The sequence below is a fragment of the Salmo salar genome, chromosome 17 (genome assembly GCF_965601325.2).
Source record: "Salmo salar chromosome 17, fSalSal1, whole genome shotgun sequence".
Classification (NCBI taxonomy): Eukaryota; Metazoa; Chordata; class Actinopteri; order Salmoniformes; family Salmonidae; genus Salmo; species Salmo salar.
In genome coordinates, this window is record NC_138307.1 from 44891990 (window position 1) to 44915250 (window position 23261).

The 23261-nt window shown below is 43.8% G+C and overlaps 1 protein-coding gene across 1 annotated transcript; it reads right to left on the minus strand.

The window, feature by feature from the left end:
- Window positions 1–1040: 1040 nt before the first annotated feature.
- Window positions 1041–8710, minus strand: pparaa (peroxisome proliferator-activated receptor alpha a). Its single transcript, XM_045698635.2, is given in 4 exon segments — window positions 1041–1947; window positions 2184–2433; window positions 7180–7326; window positions 7878–8710. Coding segments are annotated over 4 exon segments (906 nt in total). The 5' UTR covers window positions 8091–8710; the 3' UTR covers window positions 1041–1651.
- Between the last annotated feature and the right edge of the window lie 14551 nt (window positions 8711–23261).

The following is a 23261-nucleotide window of genomic DNA, read 5'->3' on the forward strand; positions in this document are numbered from 1 at the left end:
GGAGGGCCTACAGCAGCACCTAGATTTTCTGCACCGATTCTGTCAGATCTGGGCCCTGACAGTAAATCTCAGTATGAAAAATAATGATGTTCCAAAAAAGGTCCAGTTCCCAGGACCACAAATACAAATTCCATGTACACACCGTTGCCCTAGAGCACACAAAAAACAATGCATAACTTGGCCTAAACATCAGCGCCACATGTAACTTCCACAAAGCTGTGAACGATCTGAGAGACAAGGCAAGAAGGGCCTTCTCTGTCATCAAAAGGAACATAAAATTTGACATACTAATTATGATCTGGCTAAAAATACTTGAATCAGTTATAGAACCCATTGCCCTTTATGTTTGTGAGGTCTGGGGTCGGCTCACCAAACAAGAATTCACAAAATGGGACAAACACCAAATTGAGACTTTGCATGCAGAATTCTACAAAAATATCCTCCGTGTACAACTTAAAACACCAAATAAGAGCAGAATTAGGCCGATACCCGCTAATTATCAAAATCCAGAAAAGACCCATTAAATTATACAACCACTTAAAAGGAATAAATTCCCAAACCTTCCATAACAAAGCCATCACCTACAGAGAAATAAACCTGCAGAAGAGCCCCCTAAGCAAGCTGGTCCTGGGGCTCTGTTCACAAACACAAATAGAGCCCCAGGACAGCAACACAATTAGACCCAACCAAATCATGAGAAATCAAAAAGATAATTATTTGACACATTGGAATGAATTTACCAAAAAACGGAGCAAACTAGAATGCTATGTGACCCTGAACAGAGAGTACACAGTGGCAGAATACCAGACCACTGTGACTGAACCAAAAGTAAGTAAATCTTAGACTATGTACAGACTCAGTGAGCATAGCCTTGCTATTGAGAAAGGCCGCCGAAGGTTTATCTGTGCTGTTGTATTCACAATATCAGATTTACTGGCTTGTACACTGCCTGCATTGAATTTATAATAACTTGCATAATTGTAAGTGTCATATTCTTCGTCGTCTGAAGAGGAGAAATCATCGGACCAATATGCAGCGGGTATATTGCTCATCTTCGTTTTATTGAAGGTAACCACACTTAAACAAAAATAACAACAATAACAGTCTCGTAAGGTGCTCAGACTAAACAGGAAACAACCACCCACAAACACAAGTGAAAACAAACACACTTAAATATGGCCTCCAATCAGAGATAACAACAAACAGCTGCCTCTGATTGGAGGTCATTGACAAAACTAGCATAGACATAGAAAAACTAGAAAACCACATAGAAATAGAAAACATAGAACATAACCCAAACAACCCCGAAACACACTAAACAAACACCCCCTGCCACGCCCTGACCAAACTACAATAACAAACAACCCCTTTTACTGGTCAGGACGTGACAGTATGTGGTATGTAGAAGCCTGTTTAAGACTTCCATTGTAAAAAGGTACCATTTGGCTACAATATTGTGGAGAAAAAAGGGAAAAATAGAATTGGAACAAGATAAAAAATGGGTTTTATATACAGTGCAGAGAATCATTGTACCATCTAATCCACTGTGAAATATTTTTTCAATAACCAAACTCATTTAATTGTAACTAGTTGAAGCATTTTTTTTGTTTGATCCAAAGACCATTTTTTACAGTGTAGTGCACTGGGCTGGCTATGCATCCGTCATAGCTGCACCATAGTCAAAAGGGTCTGTGCTTTGTCTTTTACCTCCACAGCAGAGGATAGTGGCCTAGACCAGCACCAGGTCACTGTTGTCCAAATTTAAGGAGTTAAACCTCATGGTGAACTGGAACTTGGGCTCCATCATGTCGCTGAAGGGCCACTGTAGACTCTTGAGGATCTCCCGGGTAATGAAAACTCCTCCACTCACCACCAGGAGGCCATCTTTGTTCATTCAGGAGGCCAGGAGGGTGAAGACGGCCTCATACACCCCCACTTCAACAGTCACTTGTAGAGTATGGGGGTCAGTCAAGCCAGTTAACTTCAATTAATTCAGGAAGAAAATGTAGATTATATTAGTATAATTAGTAGAAAACTATTCTCAGGTGGATTTCTTTTTGCAAAAGACTCATCCATAAAACAACAACAGACATTTCACAAGGAATATGATACAATATACACAACACAACATGAACCACACATTGCACATACATAAAGTTCTACAAAATCCTAAAACTGGTCACCCATTTGGTCATTCAGGTCCAGGCACTGGAAGCCTGGTATGGACTTGGCGAATTCTGTGAGCTCTGTCACAGTCTCCACAGAGAAGCATTGGGTGCAGTGGAACAGCCTGGCCTCTGCCTCCCTCTCCTGGAGTTCCTCGGGCCCAGACCCTGCTCCATCTGGGCCGACACCACCTCCTACACCTACCAGCTTGGCCATCACCATCTGCTCAGCCAGCAGGACTGTCTCCATGTCGTGGATGACAAAAGGCTGCCAGAAAGAAGGGAGAAAGACCAACCCAGTTCATACATAATACCGTTTTATAAGCATAATTATGTAATGTATAGTATATTACACATTCTGGACCGGTTTCCTGGGTCCAGATTAAACCTAGTCCGTGATTAAAAATCATTCTCAATAAAAAATCTTCATTGAAAGTGTGTTTTAGCCCAACTCTTGGCTTACTCTGGGTCTGGTAAACGTGTCCTAAATGTTGTGCATGATATAGGCTGCCAGAGAGGGGTGCCATTTTTTCTAAATATTATTATATACATTTAATATTTTAGTCTTAGTTAATTGGTATCTGTTTTGTTATTTTATATACATTGCTTTCTTTGTGGCCATGCTGTTTTATAATAAAGAAGAAATATACAATTAGAAAGGGACATCATACAAATAAATAACTTTGGAAACCAAGCACACACAAAATAGAAGCTATATGTACAACTCAGGCCCCTTGTGGAAATTAGGCAAATTCCACTTAGCCTGATTTCAAACAACTCTCACTCTCCCCTACCCTTTCAATAGATTACAGTACCTGTAATGGTACCGTCAATGGATTACAGTAGAGGCATTGATACTATAAAACAGTTTTGTTTACGGAAACTTACTGGCAGCCAGTTACCTGTAAATTCCTGCAAAATAACTGTAATCGTTATTACATTTCCCAGCATGCTCTACTGCAGGTTGAATTTTTAGTTTTTAATATCTGTATTTTTGCATGTACATTGATCTTATGATCTGATGTACATTGATCTTATGCTACACAAAGATAAATGATATCTTAATAATATACATGTTTCGAAAATGGTTGTTCCAGTTTAAATGGCTTAACTCAAGGGTGTCACACTCATTCGATGGAGGGCCGAGTGTCTGCAGGTTTTTGTTCTTTTTCTTCATTAAAGTCCTAGGAAACCAGGTGAGGGGAATTCCTTACCAATTAGTGACCTTAAGTCATCAATCAAGTACAAGGGTGGAGTGAAAACCTGCAGACACGTGGCCCACTGTGGAATGAGTTTGACATGTGCACTAAGTGAAAAGTATGAGTGTGGGGATGACATTATAAATATTAATGTTTCGTAGTTCGGAATAATTTGTCATATTCACTTACGATCTCACTTGGTGAAGGCCACAGGACTGAACATGGATGAATGCAACAACCATGTTTCTGTCTCTAACAAATACAGTCAGTCGTGTTAACTCCACAATTCATTCAAAAGGCACTCCGGGAAATATGCAAATGTCGCATTACAGTAAGAATATGTTACTGTAAAATGATTGCAGTAGCATTATTGGTACTGCCTGAGGTCTCCTCCCGCCTCTCCCTCCCCCGTCTGACTGAGGCATCCGACCAAACCAGATAGCTGTGGGGTTGACCAGATAGATGCACACATACATTAACAGTCAAAAGTTTGGACACAACTACTCAATTCAACCATGAAGGCATGATTCACACAGTTTCCTCTGAACAGTTGATGTTGAGATGTGTCTGTTACTTGAACTGCAATTTCTGAGGCTGGTAACTGTAATGAACCTATCCTCTGCAGCAGAGGTAATTCTGGGTCTTCCTTTCCTGTGGCGGTCCTCATGAGAGCCAGTTTCATCATAATCCTCCTACTATGGAGGTGGCTCAGGTTCTGGCCTTAGTCCCCAACCTAACCTGTCCACCCCCGCTGAAGGCTCAGGGCTGATGCGCATCGCTGGAGACCTCGGGCTGATGCGCGTCGCTGGAGACCTCGGGCTGATGGGCGTCGCTGGAGACCTCGGGCTGATGGGCGACTCTGGGAGCTCCGGACTGGAGGGCGACTCTGGGAGCTCCGGACTGAAGGGCGATTCTGGCTGAGCTGGTTCCGGACTGTAGGGCAACTCTGGCTGCGCCGGTTCTGGACTGTAGGCCGACTCTGGCTGCGCCGGTTCCGGGCTGTGGGCAGTCTCTGCAGGCTCCGGACTGTGGGCCATCTCTGCAGGCTCTGGACTGTGGGCCGTCTCTGTCGGTTCCAGACTGTGGGCCGTCTCTGTCGGTTCCGGACTGTGGGCCGTCTCTGTCGGTTCCGGACTGTGGGCCGTCTCTGTCGGTTCCGGACTGTGGGCCGTCTCTGTCGGTTCCGGACTGTGGGCCGTCTTTGCAGGCTCCGGACTGTAGGACGTCGCCGGAAGCACTGGACGGGGAACTGTTGCCGGAAGCTCTGGACAGGGAACTGTCGCCAGAAGCTCTGGACGGGGAACTGTCACCGGAAGCTCTGGACGGGGAACTGTCGCCGGAAGCTCTGGACGGGGAACTGTCGCCGGAAGCTCTGGACTGGACAGGCGCACTACAGGCCTGGTGCGTGGGGCTGGCTTTGGAGGCGCCAGACTGGTAACATGCACCTCAAGGCCAGTGCGAGGAGCAGGAGCAGGACGAACTGGACTGGGCTGACGCACTGGAGGCCTAGTGCGTGGGGCTGGTACTGGAGGTACCAGACTGGAGACGCACCTCAAGGCTAGTGCGAGGAGCAGGAACAGGACGTACTGGACTGGGCTGACGCACTGGAGGCCTGGTGCGTGGGGCTGGATTTGGAGGCGCCAGACTAGAGACACGCACCTCAGGGCTAGTGCGAGGAGCAGGAACTGGATACACCGGGCCATGAACAAGCACTGGAGGTCTGGAGTGCACAGCCTGCACCACCCGTCCTGGCTGGGTAGTCACCCTGCTGGCACAGGGCGAACTGGGCTGTGCAGAGGCCTGATGGCTGCCGTGCGTAGAGCAGGCGCAGGGTAGCCTGGGCCTAGGAGACGTACTGGTGGGCAGATGTACTGCGCAGGCATACTCCTACCTGGCTGGATGCCCACTCTAGCACGGCACTTGCGAGGGGCTGGAATCACTCGCACCGGACTGTGCGTGCGCATGGGCGAGATCGTGCGCACTTCCGCATAGACCGGCGCTCTCATGATACGCTGCTCCCCATAATAAGCACGGGGAGTTGGCTTAGGTCTATTACCTGACCTAGCCACTCTTCCCGTGTGCCCTCCCCCAAAAAATTATTGGGGCTGCCTCTCACACTTGCCAATCTGTGCGTATTCCCTGTAGCTCAGTTGGTAGAGCATGGTGTTTGCAATGCCAGGGTTGTGGGTTCGATTCCCACGGGGGGCCAGCACAGAAAAAAAATGTATGAAATGTATGCATTCACTACTGTAAGTCGCTCTGGATAAGAGCGTCTGCTAAATGACGAAAATGTAAATGTAAAAATAATGCCTCTTAATGACGCCGCTCCACCTTGGCTGCCTCCAGCTCCTCCTTAGGTCACCGGTACTCCCCAGCCTGGTGCCAAGGTCCTGCCCCGTCCAAAATTTCCTCCCATAACTCCAAATCCCTCTGCTGCTCCTTCCTCCGCTGCTTGGTCCATTGGAGGTGGGTAGTTCTGTCACGTTCGTCGTAGGAATTGGACCAAGGCACAGCGGGAATGTGTACGCTCATCTTCTTTATTGAGAAGAAAATCAAAACACTTAATAGAAAAACGACGACGAGAAACAGTCCTGTGAGGCACACAGCTACACACATACGGAACAACTACCCACAAAAACCCATGGAAAAACACCCCTACTAAATAGGACCTTCAATTAGAGGCAACGAGGAACAGCTGCCTCCAATTGAAGGTCAACCCAATAAACTAAACATAGAAATAGAAAAACTAGAATGAACATAGAAATATACAAACATAGAACATTACAAAAAAAAAACGAAACACATAAAACAAACACCCCCTGCCACGCCCTGACCAAACTACAATAACAAACAACCCCTTTTACTGGTCAGGACGTGACACAAACATAACATTTTCCATCATAGCTTTCTCAGTGTTTGTAAACAGAGCGCGCCGCGAGTGTAGTGCACTTCTTTATTCTATGTAATTAATCAGGCTGAAACCTACGGCGATCAACCTGAATCCGGGTATAGCCTATTTGTTGTTCCTGTCCAGGTTTTAGCTTTTTCAGTGCACCTTGGATACAGATCCACTGCTGGTCTGCCACTCGGACCGGCCCAACAGTGGTGCACACGCCCAGACCCCATGGGGGGTCCGTCAGCTAGGAGAGCCAAGTGTTTTTAAATGTTACATTTAAATGTTCAATGTTATGTCTAGGTCTTATTTTGTTGGCTTAGTCTTGTTAAATGGGTTATGTGGGGCGAACAATACAGGGATTGCAGACTGCGTATTTCAAAGTGGGGGGTTCTGTGACTTTATTATCAGGTGTGGATCTCTGGACCGTGTATAGGCTATTATGCCCCTGTGTGCAGTGAATTTTCATGTTTGTACAATTGCATTTCATTGGGCTAGGCCAAGTTTGCAGTGAAGTAGTAGTAGGACCTTGGATGTTCAGTTCTCTTTAACCATATACCTCACTAGCGTGTGTGTTGCGTCACTTTTTAGCGTGTTATAGCACTTAATAGCCTGTGTGCCTTCTGATTGGGTAACAGAGACTGCAGGAATTTAATAGGTCGCCTAGCATTTTATGCACGCTGCCTTATGAAATTGTGTAAGTAATAAAAATAATTGTTTGCTATTTTTGTGTTGAGTTTTGGTGTGTCCTATCCTCTGAAGCTGGACCATACCTGTCAAAAAAGGTGTTGGCAGTGTCACGCTACTCTGCTCAATCCAGTACTTACCCCACCTCTCAGGTGGTCAGGCGAGCTTTATTACACTACTATTTTCTATACTATTATACTACCATTATATACTGGGACACTCAGGGACTGACTACGTTCTTACCATTGTTGGACATGCCCACAGCAAGGCACTTGTAGAAGCGACAGTATTGGCACTTGTTGCAGTTCTTCCTCTGTATTTTACAGTGTCGGTCACACTTGTCATATTCCAACTTCAGTCTGATGGTCCTTCTCAAGAATCCCTGTCAGAAAGACAAAGATAGTACCTTAAAATGTGGTTAACAGAAGCAAACAGTACACACTTTTTAGAGTCAATATCTAGATCTAAGAGTAAGGAAATAGGCCATATATACACTGTAACTGCCATGAAGTTCCTACCTACTTTGTTTATGTGTAATTGCAATTAATTCCCTGACACCATTTTGTTTGACACAAGCCTTGAGGGCGTGGTGGCATATTTCCCTGATAAAATTCATCTGCCCTCATTCATCAGATGTATTGCATATAATAAGTCTATAGCAGACTTTTTGCGATAGAGACTTCAGGAATTTGGGTCAGCTCATCTCACTCAAATTACAGAGGACGTGTGTATTTTTATGTCCATTCAGGAATGTGAGAAGGACATTAGAGGTTATGTATGTGTGTCTCTGTCTGCCTGCCTGCCTTCCTCCCATTCTGGCTAGCTGTCTGTCTGGCCTGAGGAAGTGTAAGGGATATGTGTGTGTATTTGCATGTTTGTGTGACCATGGTAGAAAGGCCGAACATGCCCACACAAAAACAAACACATGCATACCCAGAGCAATGGAATTCTCCGACCCAGGGCCAGTGCTGTAGTACTCAGGGTACAGGTCAAAGGAGCTGAGTGTGTCATCCCACTGAGTGTGTCATCCCACTGAGAAATATCTTCAGTCCATGTGTCTTCCATGTCTGTGATCAGGCCTCCACACAGCGGTCTGCCCAGAAGGGACTCCCCCAGAGGGGACGGAGGGCTGTATGAGCCTGGCATGTCTAAATCAAATCAAATTTATTTATAAAGCCCTTCTTACATCAGCTGATATCTCAAAGTGCTGTACAGAAACCCAGCCTAAAACCCCAAACAGCAAGCAATGCAGGTGTAGAAGCACGGTGGCTAGGAAAAACTCCCTAGAAAGGCCAGAGCCTAGGAAGAAACCTAGAGAGGAACCAGGCTATGAGGGGTGGCCAGTTCTCTTCTGGCTGTGCCAGGTGGAGATTATAACAGAACATGGCCAAGATGTTCAAATGTTCATAGATGACCAACAGGGTCAAATAATAATAATCACAGTGGTTGTCGAGGGTGCAACAGGTCAGCACCTCAGCAGTAAATGTCAGTTGGCTTTTCGTAGCTGATCACATTCAGAGTATCTCTACCGCTCCTGCTGTCTCTAGAGAGTTGAAAACAGTAGGTCTGGGACAGGTAGCACGTCCGGTGAACAGGTCAGGGTTCCATAGCCACAGGCAGAACGGTTGAAACTGGAGCAGCAGCACGGCCAGGTGGACTGGGGACAGCAAGGAGTCATCAGGCCAGGTAGTCCTGAGGCATGGTCCTATTGCTCAGGTCCTCCGAGAGAGAGAGAGAGAGAGAGAGAGAGAGAGAGAGAGAGAGAGAGAGAGGAGAGAGAGAGAGAGAGAGAGAGAGAGAGAGGAGAGAGAGAGAGAGAGAGAAAGAATTAGAGAGAGCATACTTAAATTCACACAGGACACCGGATAAGACAGGAGAGCTACTCCAGATATAACAGACTGACCCTAGCCCCCCGACACATAAACTACTGCAGCATAAATACCGGAGGCTGAGACATGGTACCACGGTACTGGTGGACCAGGAACCAGATCACACATCAGATGGCTGTATAGAAAGGGAGAGAGAGAACAGGAGGGGGGGAGGAGAGGAGGGAGAGAGGGAGAGTGAGAAAGAGAGAGCATGTATGAAACAAGGGAGGGAATTTTGAGTCATCTTTTCTAGGTAGTGTATAACAACCTCACTTCCTGAGATACAGAATGTTACATACAGGTCCAGTGATGTTCAGACTCACACAGAACAAGGAAGGGAAGGTCAGGTCATTCACTTCAGTGTGTTTACTGTGAGGGAGAGCAAACTGTCCATGCCCACTAAGTCAACACTGGACTGGGTCTTATCACCATATTACTCACTGACTCAACAAGGCTACCAAAGTGCACATTCCCAGATAGGATGCATTACAGTGCATGGATTGGGGTGTGATGCTGTTGTTAGTGAAGGACAATGACGTGAAACTATAACTTTAAGTGCTTTCCTCTTCTCATCTTCCTCTCATTCCTCCCCTGTTCTTCATCTTCGCGAGAATGCATTTTACATATTCTGCACACAATGATCCACTGACACACGGACACAGACAAAGACACACACGATCACAGACCAAAACATCTTCAGGGAATGTACAGTAGCCTACAGCCCTAGTTCCAGTGATGTTCCACCCCAAAATCCTAACAAACTAACACGCAAGCAACGCAACACACATGCTGTATAAACACACACATACACACACTCACTGACTAACACACCCCCAGGTTCTGTTATGTAGCCTAGTTCCAGTGAAGTTCCATCATGGGGAGCTGGTAACTCTATACCCCATGGCCCATTACTCTGTACAGAGAGAGATGTCTATCTATTTATCTCTGTGTGGTTCCACTGTGTGGGACTAGATCTGACTAACTAAAACACACACAGCTGCCTCTCTTCTCACTCTGTGGTTGGAAACATCTGCTGGAGACATTATAGCACTGTGGATGAATATCCCCTCTCTGTAGCTAACACTTCGTCCCGCAATGACCCTTGAAGGTATGCAGGCAGCTGTTGGTATATTCTGGACATACAATAGACTGTCTAGGGTTCTTTGGTTCATCGTTATTGATCAGCTGTCAGATGTTGATCACAAGAGGTAGTTGTATCTAAGTCTTGTTGTTTGTTAGCTATAGACACTTTAGATAAAGCTACTGCTACAGCATCCACTTTCTTGCTACCACCAATGATTGTAGATCACAGTATGACTAATGATATTTCCAAACACTGATTGATTCAGACATACACAGAGGTTCCCAGCAACAGCACATTTCCAAGTAAATCTACCGAGACGCTCAATCCTAGACTCTTTACCGATTTCATCTGAGCTCCGTCCAAAACTGAGACTGAAGTCAATTAACCAGCTGTTCAAATCTGTCCTCTTAAAAAACATCTAAATGAGAATGGATTTAAAGGTATTAGAAATACATCAAAACACAATAATGTTGAAGTTAAGACCCTTGCCAACTAATATAAACATTTATATTTAATTTCAATGAAATGACGTTGAACCAACTTGGAATAAACGTTGAATTGACGTCTGTGGCCAGTAGGCAGCGTCCTCAACCTTTGAGCACTGACCGACACGTGTGCTCCATGGACGTTAACAAGCAGTTGAAATTTGGTCAGTCCAAATCTGAACCAATCATATGTTTCAAAAGTTTGGACAGCACATTACAGAACAGTACAGTAGAGCACATTAGAGTACAGTATAATGTACGTTATTGTATTGTACTGTAATGTACTAAACTACACAGAGCATACAAAACATTAGGAACTCCTTCCAAATATTGAGCCACACCCCCTTTTGCCCTCAGAACAGCCTCAATGAGTTGGGGGCATGGACTCTACAAGGTCTCGAAAGCGTTCCACAGGGATGCTGGCCCATGTTGACTCCAGTGCTTCCCACAGTTGTGTCAAGTTGGCTGGATGTCCTTTGGGTGGTGTAGAATTGTTGATACACACAGGAAACTGTTGAGTGTGAAAAACGATTGAAGTGGATTTAACAAGTGAAATCAATAAGGGATCATAGCTTTCACCTGGTCGGTCTATGTCATGGAAAGAGCAGGTGTTCCTAATGTTTTGTACACTCAGTCAGTGTATACTGTACTGAATGAACACTACTCTGCTGTGCTGTGATGTGCTTTTCTGTACTTTACTTTGCATAATAATGCATTTCTGTATAGTACAGATCAGGGACCCATGATGTCATTCTGTTACCGTCATTCTGTTACCAGTTGTTAATCCATTTCACTTACTGTAGTTCAATAACCAAAATTGATTTTTTTCAAACTCAAGGTGTCATATCATAGCTGACACCCCATTCTTTCTGCAGACATCTTTTGAGTTTTTGAAAAACTTTGTCACATAAAAAACTGAGGGAGATTTTTACATAATTCTGTTACAAAACTACATCTCCGCTGTTCTTGTCAAATTTTCTGAGGAAATTGTTAGAATTAGACCTTTTGAAAAGAGTTATATGGTATGTTTAACTTTGTAATCACTGGTTTTTATTTGGCATTTATTTTAGGGTGAAAAATCGGTGTCATTCTGTTACCATGGAATTGCCTCTGACGTAAATCCCTCATAGACTTTCCCAGGTCAACGCCTCACTACTTCCAGGGCAGAGGCCAACAATCACTGTATTGTTGCAGAGACAGAAGCATGCAAGTTCCTGTTAACATCAATTCCAATTACACCATCATCTCACTCAAGTCCTGACAGTAAACGATCTGTCCAGTTTAAATATGATGTTTGTTTTTCATCACGTACTACTAGATCAAGGGGGGATAAAGTATCCGGCCTTGATCTAGTACTGGGACCAAACCCGGGTCACAGCCTGGGACCAAACCCAGGTCTGTAGTGACGCCTCAAGCACTGCAATGCAGTGCCTTAGACCGCTGCGCCACTTAGGAGGCCCCTGCAAAATTATTTTAACAAACAATTGGTCCCCCACAAAATGCGGCCCTCCGTTGAATTTCAAAATCCCGATGTGGCCCTCGAGCCAAAACGTTTCCCCACCCCTGTACTGAATCCATGTGTGAGTGTGTGTGCGCGTGTATGTGTGTGTTCGGCTACGTATTTGGGAGTAATCACAGACAGACCTGATGCACTTCTCATTGTTTTCAGCAGTATAAGACAGCTGTAGGTAGCTACTCTGTTGAACCATCTTCCACCCAATCATATACCACCCTCCAACTCCCGATAACTGCCAGTCAGGCCTACGTGGTGCGGCCTGAGAGACACAGAGAGGATCAGACATGACATGAGACACAGGAGAACCTATAAACACCAGTCTATCATATCTCCTGATCACTTCAGAGGTCATTGTGCCTTCAGTTAGGCTATTCCCTAGGGGTCCATAATCCAGACTGCCTGGAGGTATATTTTTGGATCGCAGTAGGTGAAGAAACATCTCTGAGCCAAGCTCAACAAGGCAAAGCAATAAATGTTAACAGATAATATACCGCTATAAACTAGACAATTCGGCACGACAATAACATTGATTACCAAAGTTGATTGAGATCATAAGGTGAAATCAATAAAACAGACCATGTCAAAGGATAGCCTAAAGTCCAACATCGCAAATAACAGCAAGCATGGCATGTAAGTAGTATAGCTAACAATCAGATATTGACAAGAAGTTGACTTGGTCTACTATGTATCTCTAACAATCAATATTTATCACTTACAGCTATAGGCAAAAATAACTACAGTCAGGTCAGAAATTATTGACATACTTGATAAAGAAGCAAAAAAGACTGTATGAAATAAATAAAACAAATACATTGTATGCTCCAAAAATGTTAGAAATTATTTTATATTACTTGTGTTAGGTTCTAATTTTTCAGAGTAAATAACTCACAGACACTAGAGAAGCTTAACCAAGTTTAATTCTTCCCAAAGGGTCGTTACAGCTGTAATTCAGACAAAGACATGTTCCCACCATCACAAGTATATATACTCCACTTTAGACACCCCTCCTTCTCTCCAATCCTTACATCTTATGGTTCGACAGGAAGAGGGTAACAGCATAATAAACCATTATTTCTCCCTTCAGGTGATCTGACCTGACCTCCTGACCTTCTGACCTCAACCCCTCCTTCGCCTAATCCACAGATGTCCTCTCATATCACCTATTGCACTCCCGATACTCCCTACCATCCACCCAGCACATTCCACGGCCACTCTGTCTAACTACAGAGAACCATTAACTTCTCACTCCTTTATTTGGAATGACATCAATGATGTCACTCTTGCTGCTGGTGATTCTCTGATCCACCTCTACGCAGACGACACCATTCTGTATACTTCTGGCCCTTCTTTGGACACTGTATTAAAAAAAATACTCTTAGGGATAGGGGGCAGTATTTTCACGTTCGGATGAAAAACATGCCCAAATTAAACTGCCTCCTACTCAGACTCAGAAGGTAGGATATGCATATTATTAGTAGATTTGGATAGAAAACACTGAAGTTTCTAAAACTGTTTGAATGATGTCTGTGAATATAACAGAACTCATATGGCAGGCAAAAACCGGAGAAAAATCCAACCAGGAAGTGGGAAATCTGAGAATTGTAGTTCTTCTTTTGTATCCCTATCGAAACTACAGTGTCTGTGGGGTCACGTTGCATTTCCTAAGGCTTCCATTGGCTGTCAACAGCCTTCAGAAAGTTTTTTCATACTTCTCCTGTTACTGGGCAGAAAATAGGAGCTCAGTCAATCAGTGGCCTGTCTGAGGACAAGGGACTTGGTGATGCGCGAGCCCGCGAGGGCGCCGTTCCTTCTTTTTCTTCTGGAATTAATACGCTAATGTCTGGTTGGAAAATTATCGCATTTTTACGTAAAAAATACCCTAAAGATTGATTGTAAACATCGTTTGACATGTTTCTACAAACGGTAATGGAACTTTTGAGCTTTTCGTCTATTTATTTGTGCCCCCGCCTCCTGCATTTGGAATAGTGTTCTGGACGCGCCAACAAAACGGAGGTATTTGGACATAAATTATGGACTTTATCGAACAAATGAACATTTCTTGTGGAAGTGGGAATCCTGCGAGTGCATTCCGCCGAAGATCAGCAAAGGTAAGAAAATATTTATAACACTATTTTAGAGTTTTGTTGACGCAGTGACTTCGTGGCTAACTGTATAGCTTGCATTGATGGTTGAGCCATGTACTCAGAATATTGAACAATGTGCTTTCTCCGTAAAGTTATTTTGAAATCTGACACAGCGGTTGCATTAAAAAGTAGTATATCTATAATTCTTTAAATAATTGTTAAATAATTTGTCAACGTTTATGATGAGTATTTCTGTAATGTGTGTGCTCATTGTGCTCATTCACCGAAGGTTTTGGAGGCTAAACATTTTCTGAACATTTTCTGAACATCACGCGCCAATGTAAAATGCTGTTTTTGGATATAAATATGAACTTGATCGAACAAAACATACATTTATTGTGTAACATGATGTCCTATGAGTGTCATCTGATGAAGATCGTAAAAGGTTAGTGCTTCATTTTAGCTGTATTTCGGGTTTTTGTGACGCCTCTCCTTGCTAGGAAAATGGCTATGTGGCTTTTCTTGTTTAGGTGGTGTCCTAACATGATGTAATGTTTTGCTTTCGCTGTAAAGTCTTTTTGAAATCGGACAATGTGGTTGCATTAACGAGAAGTGTATCTTTAACCTGTTAGGGCTAGGGGGCAGTATTGACACGGCTGGATAAAAAACATACCCGATTTAATCTGGTTACCACTCCTACCCAGTAACTAGAATATGCATATACTTATTACATATGGATAGAAAATACCCTAAAGTTTCTAAAACTGTTTGAATGGTGTCTGTGAGTATAACAGAACTCAAATGGCAGGTCAAAACCTGAGAGATTCCTTTACAGGAAGTGGCCTGTCTGACCATTTCTTGAACTTCTTTTCCATCTCTATCTTTTACTAAGGATCTCTGCTCTAACGTGACACTTCCCACGTCTTCCATAGGCTCTCAGAGCCCGGGAAAAAACAGAATGTCGTCATTCCAGCCCCAGGCTGAAACACATTATCGCCTTTCTCAAGTGGCCGATCAAGGGACTCTGGGCTTATGCGCGTGACCCGACCGCCCCCGCCTTTGTGATTTTTTCCTCTGTTTGCCGAAAAGGAGATTCCCTGTCGGAATATTATCGCTTTTCTACGAGAAAAATGGCGTAAAAATTGATTTTAAACAGCGGTTGACATGCTTCGAAGTACAGTAATGGAATATTTAGAATTTTATTGTCACGAATTGCGCCATGCGCGCGACACTTCTTTACCATTTCGGATAGTGTCTGGAATGCACGAACAAAACGCCGCTATTCGGATATAACGATGGATTATTTTGGACCAAACCAACATTTGTTATTGAAGTAGCAGTCCTGGGAGTGCATTCTGATGAAGACAACAAAAGGTAATCAAACTTTTATAATAGTAAATATGATTATGGTGAGTGCTAAACTTGCCGGGTGTCTAAATAGCGAGCCCGTGATGCCTGGGCTATGTACTTAGAATATTGCAAAATGTGCTTTCACCAAAAAGCTATTTTAAAATCGGACATATCGAGTGCATAGAGGAGGTCTGTATCTATAATTCTTAAAATAATTGTTATGCTTTTTGTGAACGTTTATCGTGAGTAATTTAGTAAAATGTTAGCGAATTCCCCGGAAGTTTGCGGGGGTATGCTAGTTCTGAACGTCACATGCTAATGTAAAAAGCTGGTTTTTGATATAAATATGAACTTGATTGAACAAAACATGCATGTATTGTATAACATAATGTCCTAGGGTTGTCATCTGATGAAGATCATCAAAGGTGAGTGCTGCATTTAGCTGTCTTCTGGGTTTTGGTGACATTATATGCTGGCTTGAAAAATGGGTGTCTGATTATTTCTGGCTTGGTACTCTGCTGACATAATCTAATGTTTTGCTTTCGTTGTAAAGCCTTTTTGAAATCGGACAGTGTGGTTAGATTAACGAGAGTCTTGTCTTTAAATAGCTGTAAAATAGTCATATGTTTGAGAAATTGAAGTAATAGGATTTTTAAGGTTTTGAAAATCGCGCCACAGGCTTAAAGTGGCTGTTGAGTAGGTGGGACGCAAGCGTCCCACCTAGCCCATAGAGGTTTTAAAATGGTGAAAAATAGTCGTATGTTTGAGAAATTGAAATTATTAGATTTTTTGTTGTTTTGAATTTCGCTCCATGCTATTTCGTTAACGGGATCCTATCTCGAAGGGGTCCTCAACAGGTTAATTAACCTCCAGACGAGCTTCAATGCCATACAACTCTCCTTCCGTGGCCTCCAACTGCTCTTAAATGCAAGTAAAACTAAATGCATGCTCTTCAACCGAGCTGCCCGCACCTGCACGCCCATCCTGCATCACTACTCTGGACGGTTCTGACTTAGAATATGTGGACAATTACAAATACCTAGGTGTCTGGTTAGACTGTAAACTCTCCTTCCAGACTCACATTAAGCATCTCCAATCCAAAATGAAATCTAAAATCGGCTTCCTATTTCCCAACCAAGCATCCTTCACTCATGCTGCCAAACATACCCTCATAAAACTGACTATCCTACCGATCCTTGACTTCAGCGATGTCACTTTTTTTCCAAGATGGCGTAGCAGTTCAGACGTCCTTTACCCTCCTCTTGTCGTGTCCCGTGTATATATATATATTTACATATTCTTCTTCGCATATCTTTTTACATTTTTTTCTTCTAAAAACTCAACCTCAAAACACTCTCTTGCAACCCGCCTCACCAATTTAAAAAAATAAAGTATTATTTACCTCAAATCTGAATTCCACAACAGAAGCTAGCCAGAGGTTAGCCATTTTCACTGGCTAACGTTGGAGTTCAGCTGGCCACGGTTGGCGGTCCTCAGATATCCATTAACTCGACAGGCTATCGCCGGTTTTTGTGCAGCGCGACTTAGACCAGAGCATACCGGACCTATTCTCTCTCCTTTCCCCGGATTTCTGCCGCAGGCTCTGGACGTTTGCGCCTGGATCTTGCAGATAACTAGCTGCTACCTGAGTGACTATTGGCAACGTCGGTCCCGGAATTAACACACATTATTCCGGAGTTAGCCAGCTGAAGAGTTCCGTCAGCCACTCCTGGGCTATTCCTGAGCTAGCCAGCTGAAGTGTCTCCTGGGCTACAATCACCTATCTGGACCCGTTTTACTGCCGATGCGGAGCCCCATCGGGCCTTCACGACTGGACCACCGACGTTATCTGCCCGAGGGAGTTATCCAACTGGCCCCTCCATCGCGACGTAACCTGATCGCCCATCTGCGGCCCGCTAACCGTTAGCTGTCTTATCGGCTGCGATCTGAATAGTCTATCGGACACTTTTCTTGGGCCACTATAACTAACTTTTTTGCCAACTTGGACTGGTCCCCCCTTCCACACGGAACCCCACTAATCCACAGACGGAAACGCACGAGGTGGCTAAAAACAGACCTCCCTCCATCTTCCACCAGCTTGCTACCTATGGCCCGGCTAGCTGTCTGAATCTCACTGGACCCTTTGATCACTCGGCTAAGCATGCCTCTCCTTAATGTCAATATGCCTTGTCCATTGCTGTTCTGGTTAGTGTTTATTGGCTTATTTCACTGTAGAGCCTCTAGCCCTGCTCATTATACCTTATCCAACCTCTCAGTTCCTCCACCCACACATGCTATGACATCTTCTGGTTTCAATGATGTTTCTAGAGACAATATCTCTCTCATCATCACTAAATGCCTAGGTTTACCCCCACTGTATTCACATCCCATCATACCTTTGTCTGTACATTATACCTTGAAGCTATTTTATCGCCCCCAGAAACCTGCTCCTTTTTCTCTCTATTCTGGACGTCACAGACGACCAATTCTTATAGCTTTCAGCCGTACCCTCATACTCATCCTTCTCTGCTCCTCTGGGGATGTAGAGGTGAATCCAGGCCCTGCAGTGCCTGGCTCCACTCCTACTCCCCAGGTGCTCTCTTTTGATGACTTCTGTAACCGTAATAGCCTTGGTTTCATGCATGTTAACATCAGAAGCCTCCTCCCTAAGTTTGTTTTATTCACTGCTTTAGCACACTCTGCAACCCGGATGTCCTAGCTGTGTCTGAATCCTGGCTTAGGAAGTCCACCAAAAACTCTGAAATCTTCATCCCTAACTACAACGTTTTCAGACAAGATAGAACGACCAAAGGGGGCGGTGTTGCAATCTACTGCAGAGATAGTCTGCAGAGTTCTGTCCTGCTATCCAGGTCTGTACCCAAACAATTTGAACTTATACTTTTAAAAATCCACCTCTCTAAAAACAAGTCTCTCACCGTTGCCGCCTGCTATAGACCCCCCCGGCCCCAAGCTGTGCTCTGGACACCATATGTGAACTGATTGCCCCCCATCTATCTTCATAGCTCGTGCTACAAGGTGACCTAAACTGGGACATGCTTAACCTGTTGGGGCTAGGGGGCAGTATTTGCACGGCTGGATAAAAAAATGTACCCGATTTAATCTGGTTACTAATCCTACCCAGTAACTAGAATATGCATATACTTATTATATATGGATAGAAAACACCATAAAGTTTATAAAACTGTTTGAATGGTGTCTGTGAGTATAACAGAACTCATTTGGCAGGCAAAACCCTGAGACATTTTCTGACAGGAAGTGGATACCTGATGTGTTGTATTACCTTTAAACCTATGCCATTGAAAAACACAGGGGCTGAGGAATATTTTGGCACTTCCTATTGCTTCCACTAGATGTCACCAGCCTTTACAAAGTGTTTTGAGTCTTCTGGAGGGAGATCTGACCGAACAAGAGCCATGGAACGATGATGTCCCATTAGACACCTGGCGCGCGAGTTCATGTTGGGTACCCTCGTTCCAATACGTTATAAAAGAGAATGCATTCGTCCACCTTGAATATTATTCATGTTCTGGTTAAAAAAGGCCCTAATGATTTATGCTATACAACGTTTGACATGTTTGAACGAACGTAAATATATTTTATAATATTCTATAATATTCTATAATTCTTTAAATGACAATATAATATTTTACCAATGTTTTCTAATTTTTATTATTTAATTTGTGGTGCTGACTTGACTGCCGGTTATTGGAGGGAAACGATTTCCTCAACATCAATGCCATAGTAAAACGCTGTTTTTGGATATAAATATGAACTTGATAGAACTAAAAATGCATGCATTGTCTAACATAATGTCCTAGGAGTGTCATCTGATGGAGATTGTAAAAGGTTAGTGCATCATTTTAGCTGGTTTTATGGTTTTGGTGACCCTGTCTTTGAATTGACAAAACATTACACACAACTCTTGTAAATGTACTGTTCTAACATACTCTAAATTTATGCTTTCGCCGTAAAACCTTTTTGAAATCGTAAAACGTGGTTAGATTAAGGAGATGTTTATCTTTCAAAGGGTGTAAAATAGTTGTATGTTTGAAAAATTTGAATTTTGACATTTATTTGGATTCAAATTTGCCGCTCTTGAAATGCACCTGCTGTTGATGGAGTGCACCACCTAGCCCATAGAGGTTAACACCCCAGCCATCCTACAATCCAAGCTTGATGCCCTCAATCTCACACAAATTATTAATGAACCCACCAGGTACAACCCCAAAGCCGCAAACACTGGCACCCTCATAGATATCATCCTAACCAATGTGCCCTCTAAATACACCTCTGCTGTTTTCAACCAAGATCTCAGCGATCACTGCCTCATTGCCTGCATCCGTAATGGGTCAGCGGTCAAACGACCTCCACTCATCACTGTCAAATGCTCCCTGAAACATTTCAACGAGCAAGCCTTTCTAATCGACCTGGCCCTGGTATCCTGGAAGGATATTGACCTCATCCCGTCAGTAGAGGATGCCTGGTTATTTTTTTTTAAATGCCTTCCTCACCATCTTAAATAAGCATGCCCCTTTCAAGAAATTTAGAACCATGAACAGATATAGCCCTTGGTTCTCCCCAGACCTGACTGCCCTTAACCAATGCAAAAATATCCTGTGGTGTTCTGCATTAGCATCGAACTGCCCCCGCGATATGCAACTTTTCAGGGAAGTTAGAAACCAATACACACAGGCAGTTAGAGACGCCAAGGCTAGCTTTTTCAAACAGAAATTTGCTTCCTGCAACTCAAACTCTAAAAAGTTCTGGGACATTGTAAAGTCCATGGAGAATAAGAACACCTCCTCCCAACTGCCCACTGCACTGAGAATAGGAAACTCTGTCACCACCAATAAGCCCACTATAATTGAGAATTTCAATAAGCATTTTTCTACGGCTGGCCATGCTTTCCACCTGGCTACCCCTACTGCATTCAACAGCACTGCACCCCCCACAGCTACTCGCCCAAGCCTCCCCCATTTCTCCTTCTCCCAAATCCATTCACCTGATGTTCTGAAAGAGCTGCAAAATCTGGACCCCTACAAATCAGCTGGGCTTGACAATCTGGACCCTTTCTTTCTAAAATTATCTGCCGAAATTATTGCAACCCCTATTACTAGCCTGTTCAACCTCTCTTTCGTGTCGTCTGAGATTCCCATAGATTGGAAAGCAGCTGCTGTCGTCCCCCTCTTCAAAGCAGGTGACACTCTTGACCCAAATTGCTACAGACCTATATCCATCCTACCCTGCCTTTCTAAGGTCTTCGAAAGCCAAGTCAACAAACAGATTACCAACCATTTCGAATCCCACCGCACCCTCTCCGCTATGCAATCTGGTTTCAGAGCTGGTCATGGGTGCACCTCAGCCACGCTCAAGGTCCTAAATGACATCTTAACCGCCATCGATAAGAAACAATACTGTGCTGCCGTATTCATTGACCTGGCCAAAGCTTTTGACTCTGTTAATCACCACATCCTCATCGGCAGACTCAGTAGCCTTGGTTTCTCAAACGATTGCGTCGCCTGGTTCACCAACTACTTCTCTGACAGAGTTCAGTGTGTCAAATCGGAGGGCCTGCTGTCCGGACCTCTGGCAGTTTCTATGGGGGTACCACAGGGTTCAATTCTTGGGCCAACTCTTTTCTCTGTATACATCAATGATGTCGCTCTTGCTGTTGATGAATCTCTGATCCACCTCTACGCGGACGACACCATTCTGTATACTTCTGGCCATTCTTTGGACACTGTGTTAACAACCCTCCAGACGAGCTTCAATGCCATACAACTCTCCTTCCGTGGTCTCCAACTGCTCCTAAATACAAGTAAAACTAAATGCATGCTTTTCAACCGATCGCTGCCTGCACCTGCCCGCCTGTCCAGCATCACTTCTCTGGACGGTTCTGACTTAGAATTTGTGGACAACTACAAATACCTAGGTGTCTGGTTAGACTGTAAACTCTCCTTCCAGACTCACATCAAACATCTCCAATCCAAAGTTAAATCTAGAATTGGCTTCCTATTTCGCAACAAAGCATCCTTCACTCATGCTGCCAAACATACCCTCGTAAAACTGACCATCCTACCGATCTTCGACTTCGGCGATGTCATTTACAAATTAGCCTCCAATACCCTACTCAACAAGCTGGATGCAGTCTATCACAGTGCCATCCGTTTTGTCTCCAAAGCCCCATATACTACCCACCACTACGACCTGTACGCTCTCGTTGGCTGGCCTTCGCTTTATAATCGTCGCCAAACACATTGGCTCCAGGTCATCTACAAGACCCTGCTAGGTAAAGTCCCCCCTTATCTCCGCTCACTGGTCACCCCTAAAGCCAACTCCTCCTTTGGTCGTCTCTCCTTCCAGTTCTCTGCTGCCAATGACTGGAATGAACTACAAAAATCTCTGAAACTGGAAACACTTATCTCCCTCCCTAGCTTTAAGCACCAGCTGTCAGAGCAGCTCACAGATCACTGCACCCGTACATAGCCCATCTATAATTTAGGCCAAAGTACTACCTATTCCCCTACTGTATTTATTTATTTTGCTCCTTTGCACCATATTATTTATATTTTAACTTTGAACTTTCTTCAAATAACAAATCTATCATTCCAGTGTTTTACTTGCTATACTGTATTTACTCTGCCACCTTGGCCTTTTTTGCCTTTACCTCCCTTATCTCACACCATTTGCTCACATTGTACATAGTCTTATTTTTCTACAGTATCATTGATTGTATGATGTTTTACTCCATGTGTAACTCTGTGTTTTTGTATGTTGTCGAACTGCTTTGCTTTATCTTGGCCAGGTCACAATTGTAAATGAGAACTTGTTCTCAACTTGCCAACCTGGTTAAATAAAGGTGAAATAAATAAATAAATACATTTACAAAATAGCCTCCAACACTCTTCTCAGCAAATTGGATGCAGTCTATCACAGTGCCATCCGTTTTGTCACCAAAGCCCCATATACTACCCACCACTGTGACCTGTATGCTCTCGTTGGCTGGCCCTCGCTTCATATTCATCGCCAAACCCACTGGCTCAAGGTCATCTATAAGTCTTTGCTAGATAAAGCCCCGCCTTATCTCAGCTCACTGGTCACCACAGCAGCACCCACCCGTAGCACGCACTCCAGCAGGTATATTTCACTGGTCACCCCCAAAGCCTATTCCTCCTTTGGCCGCCATTCCTTCCAGTTCTCTGCTGCCAATGACTGGAACGAATTGCAAAAATCACTGAAGCTGGAGACTCATATCTCCCTCACTAACTTTGGGCATCAGCTGTCAGAGCAGCTCACAGATCATTGCACCTGTACATAGCCCATCCAACTACCTCATTCCCATATAGATTTTTTGTTTTTTTGCTCCTTTGCACCGCAGTAACTCTACTTGCACATTCATCTTCTGCACATCTATCACTCCAGTGTTTAATTGCTAAATTGTAATTACTTCGCCACTACGGCCTATTTATTGCCTTACCTCCCTAATCTTACCTCATTTGCACACACTGTAAATAGATTTTTTTCTGTTGTGTTATTGACTGTACGTTTGTTTATTCCATGTATAACTCTGTTGTTGTTTGTGTCGCATTGCTTTGCTTTATCTTGGCCAGGTCACAGTTGTAAATTAGAACTTGTTCTCAACTGGCCTACCTGGTTAAATAAAGGTGAAATAAAAAAAATTGATGAAATAAAAATATATACTATGCGTCTGATCTATCATGTCTTTAACCTGTTAGGGCTAGGGGGCAGTATTGACCCGGCCGGATAAAAAACGTACCCGATTTAATCTGGTTACTACTCCTGCCCAGTAACTAGAATATGCCAATATAATTATTGGCTTTGGATAGAAAACACCCTAAAGTTTCTAAAACTGTTTGAATGGTGTCTGTGAGTATAACAGAACTCATAT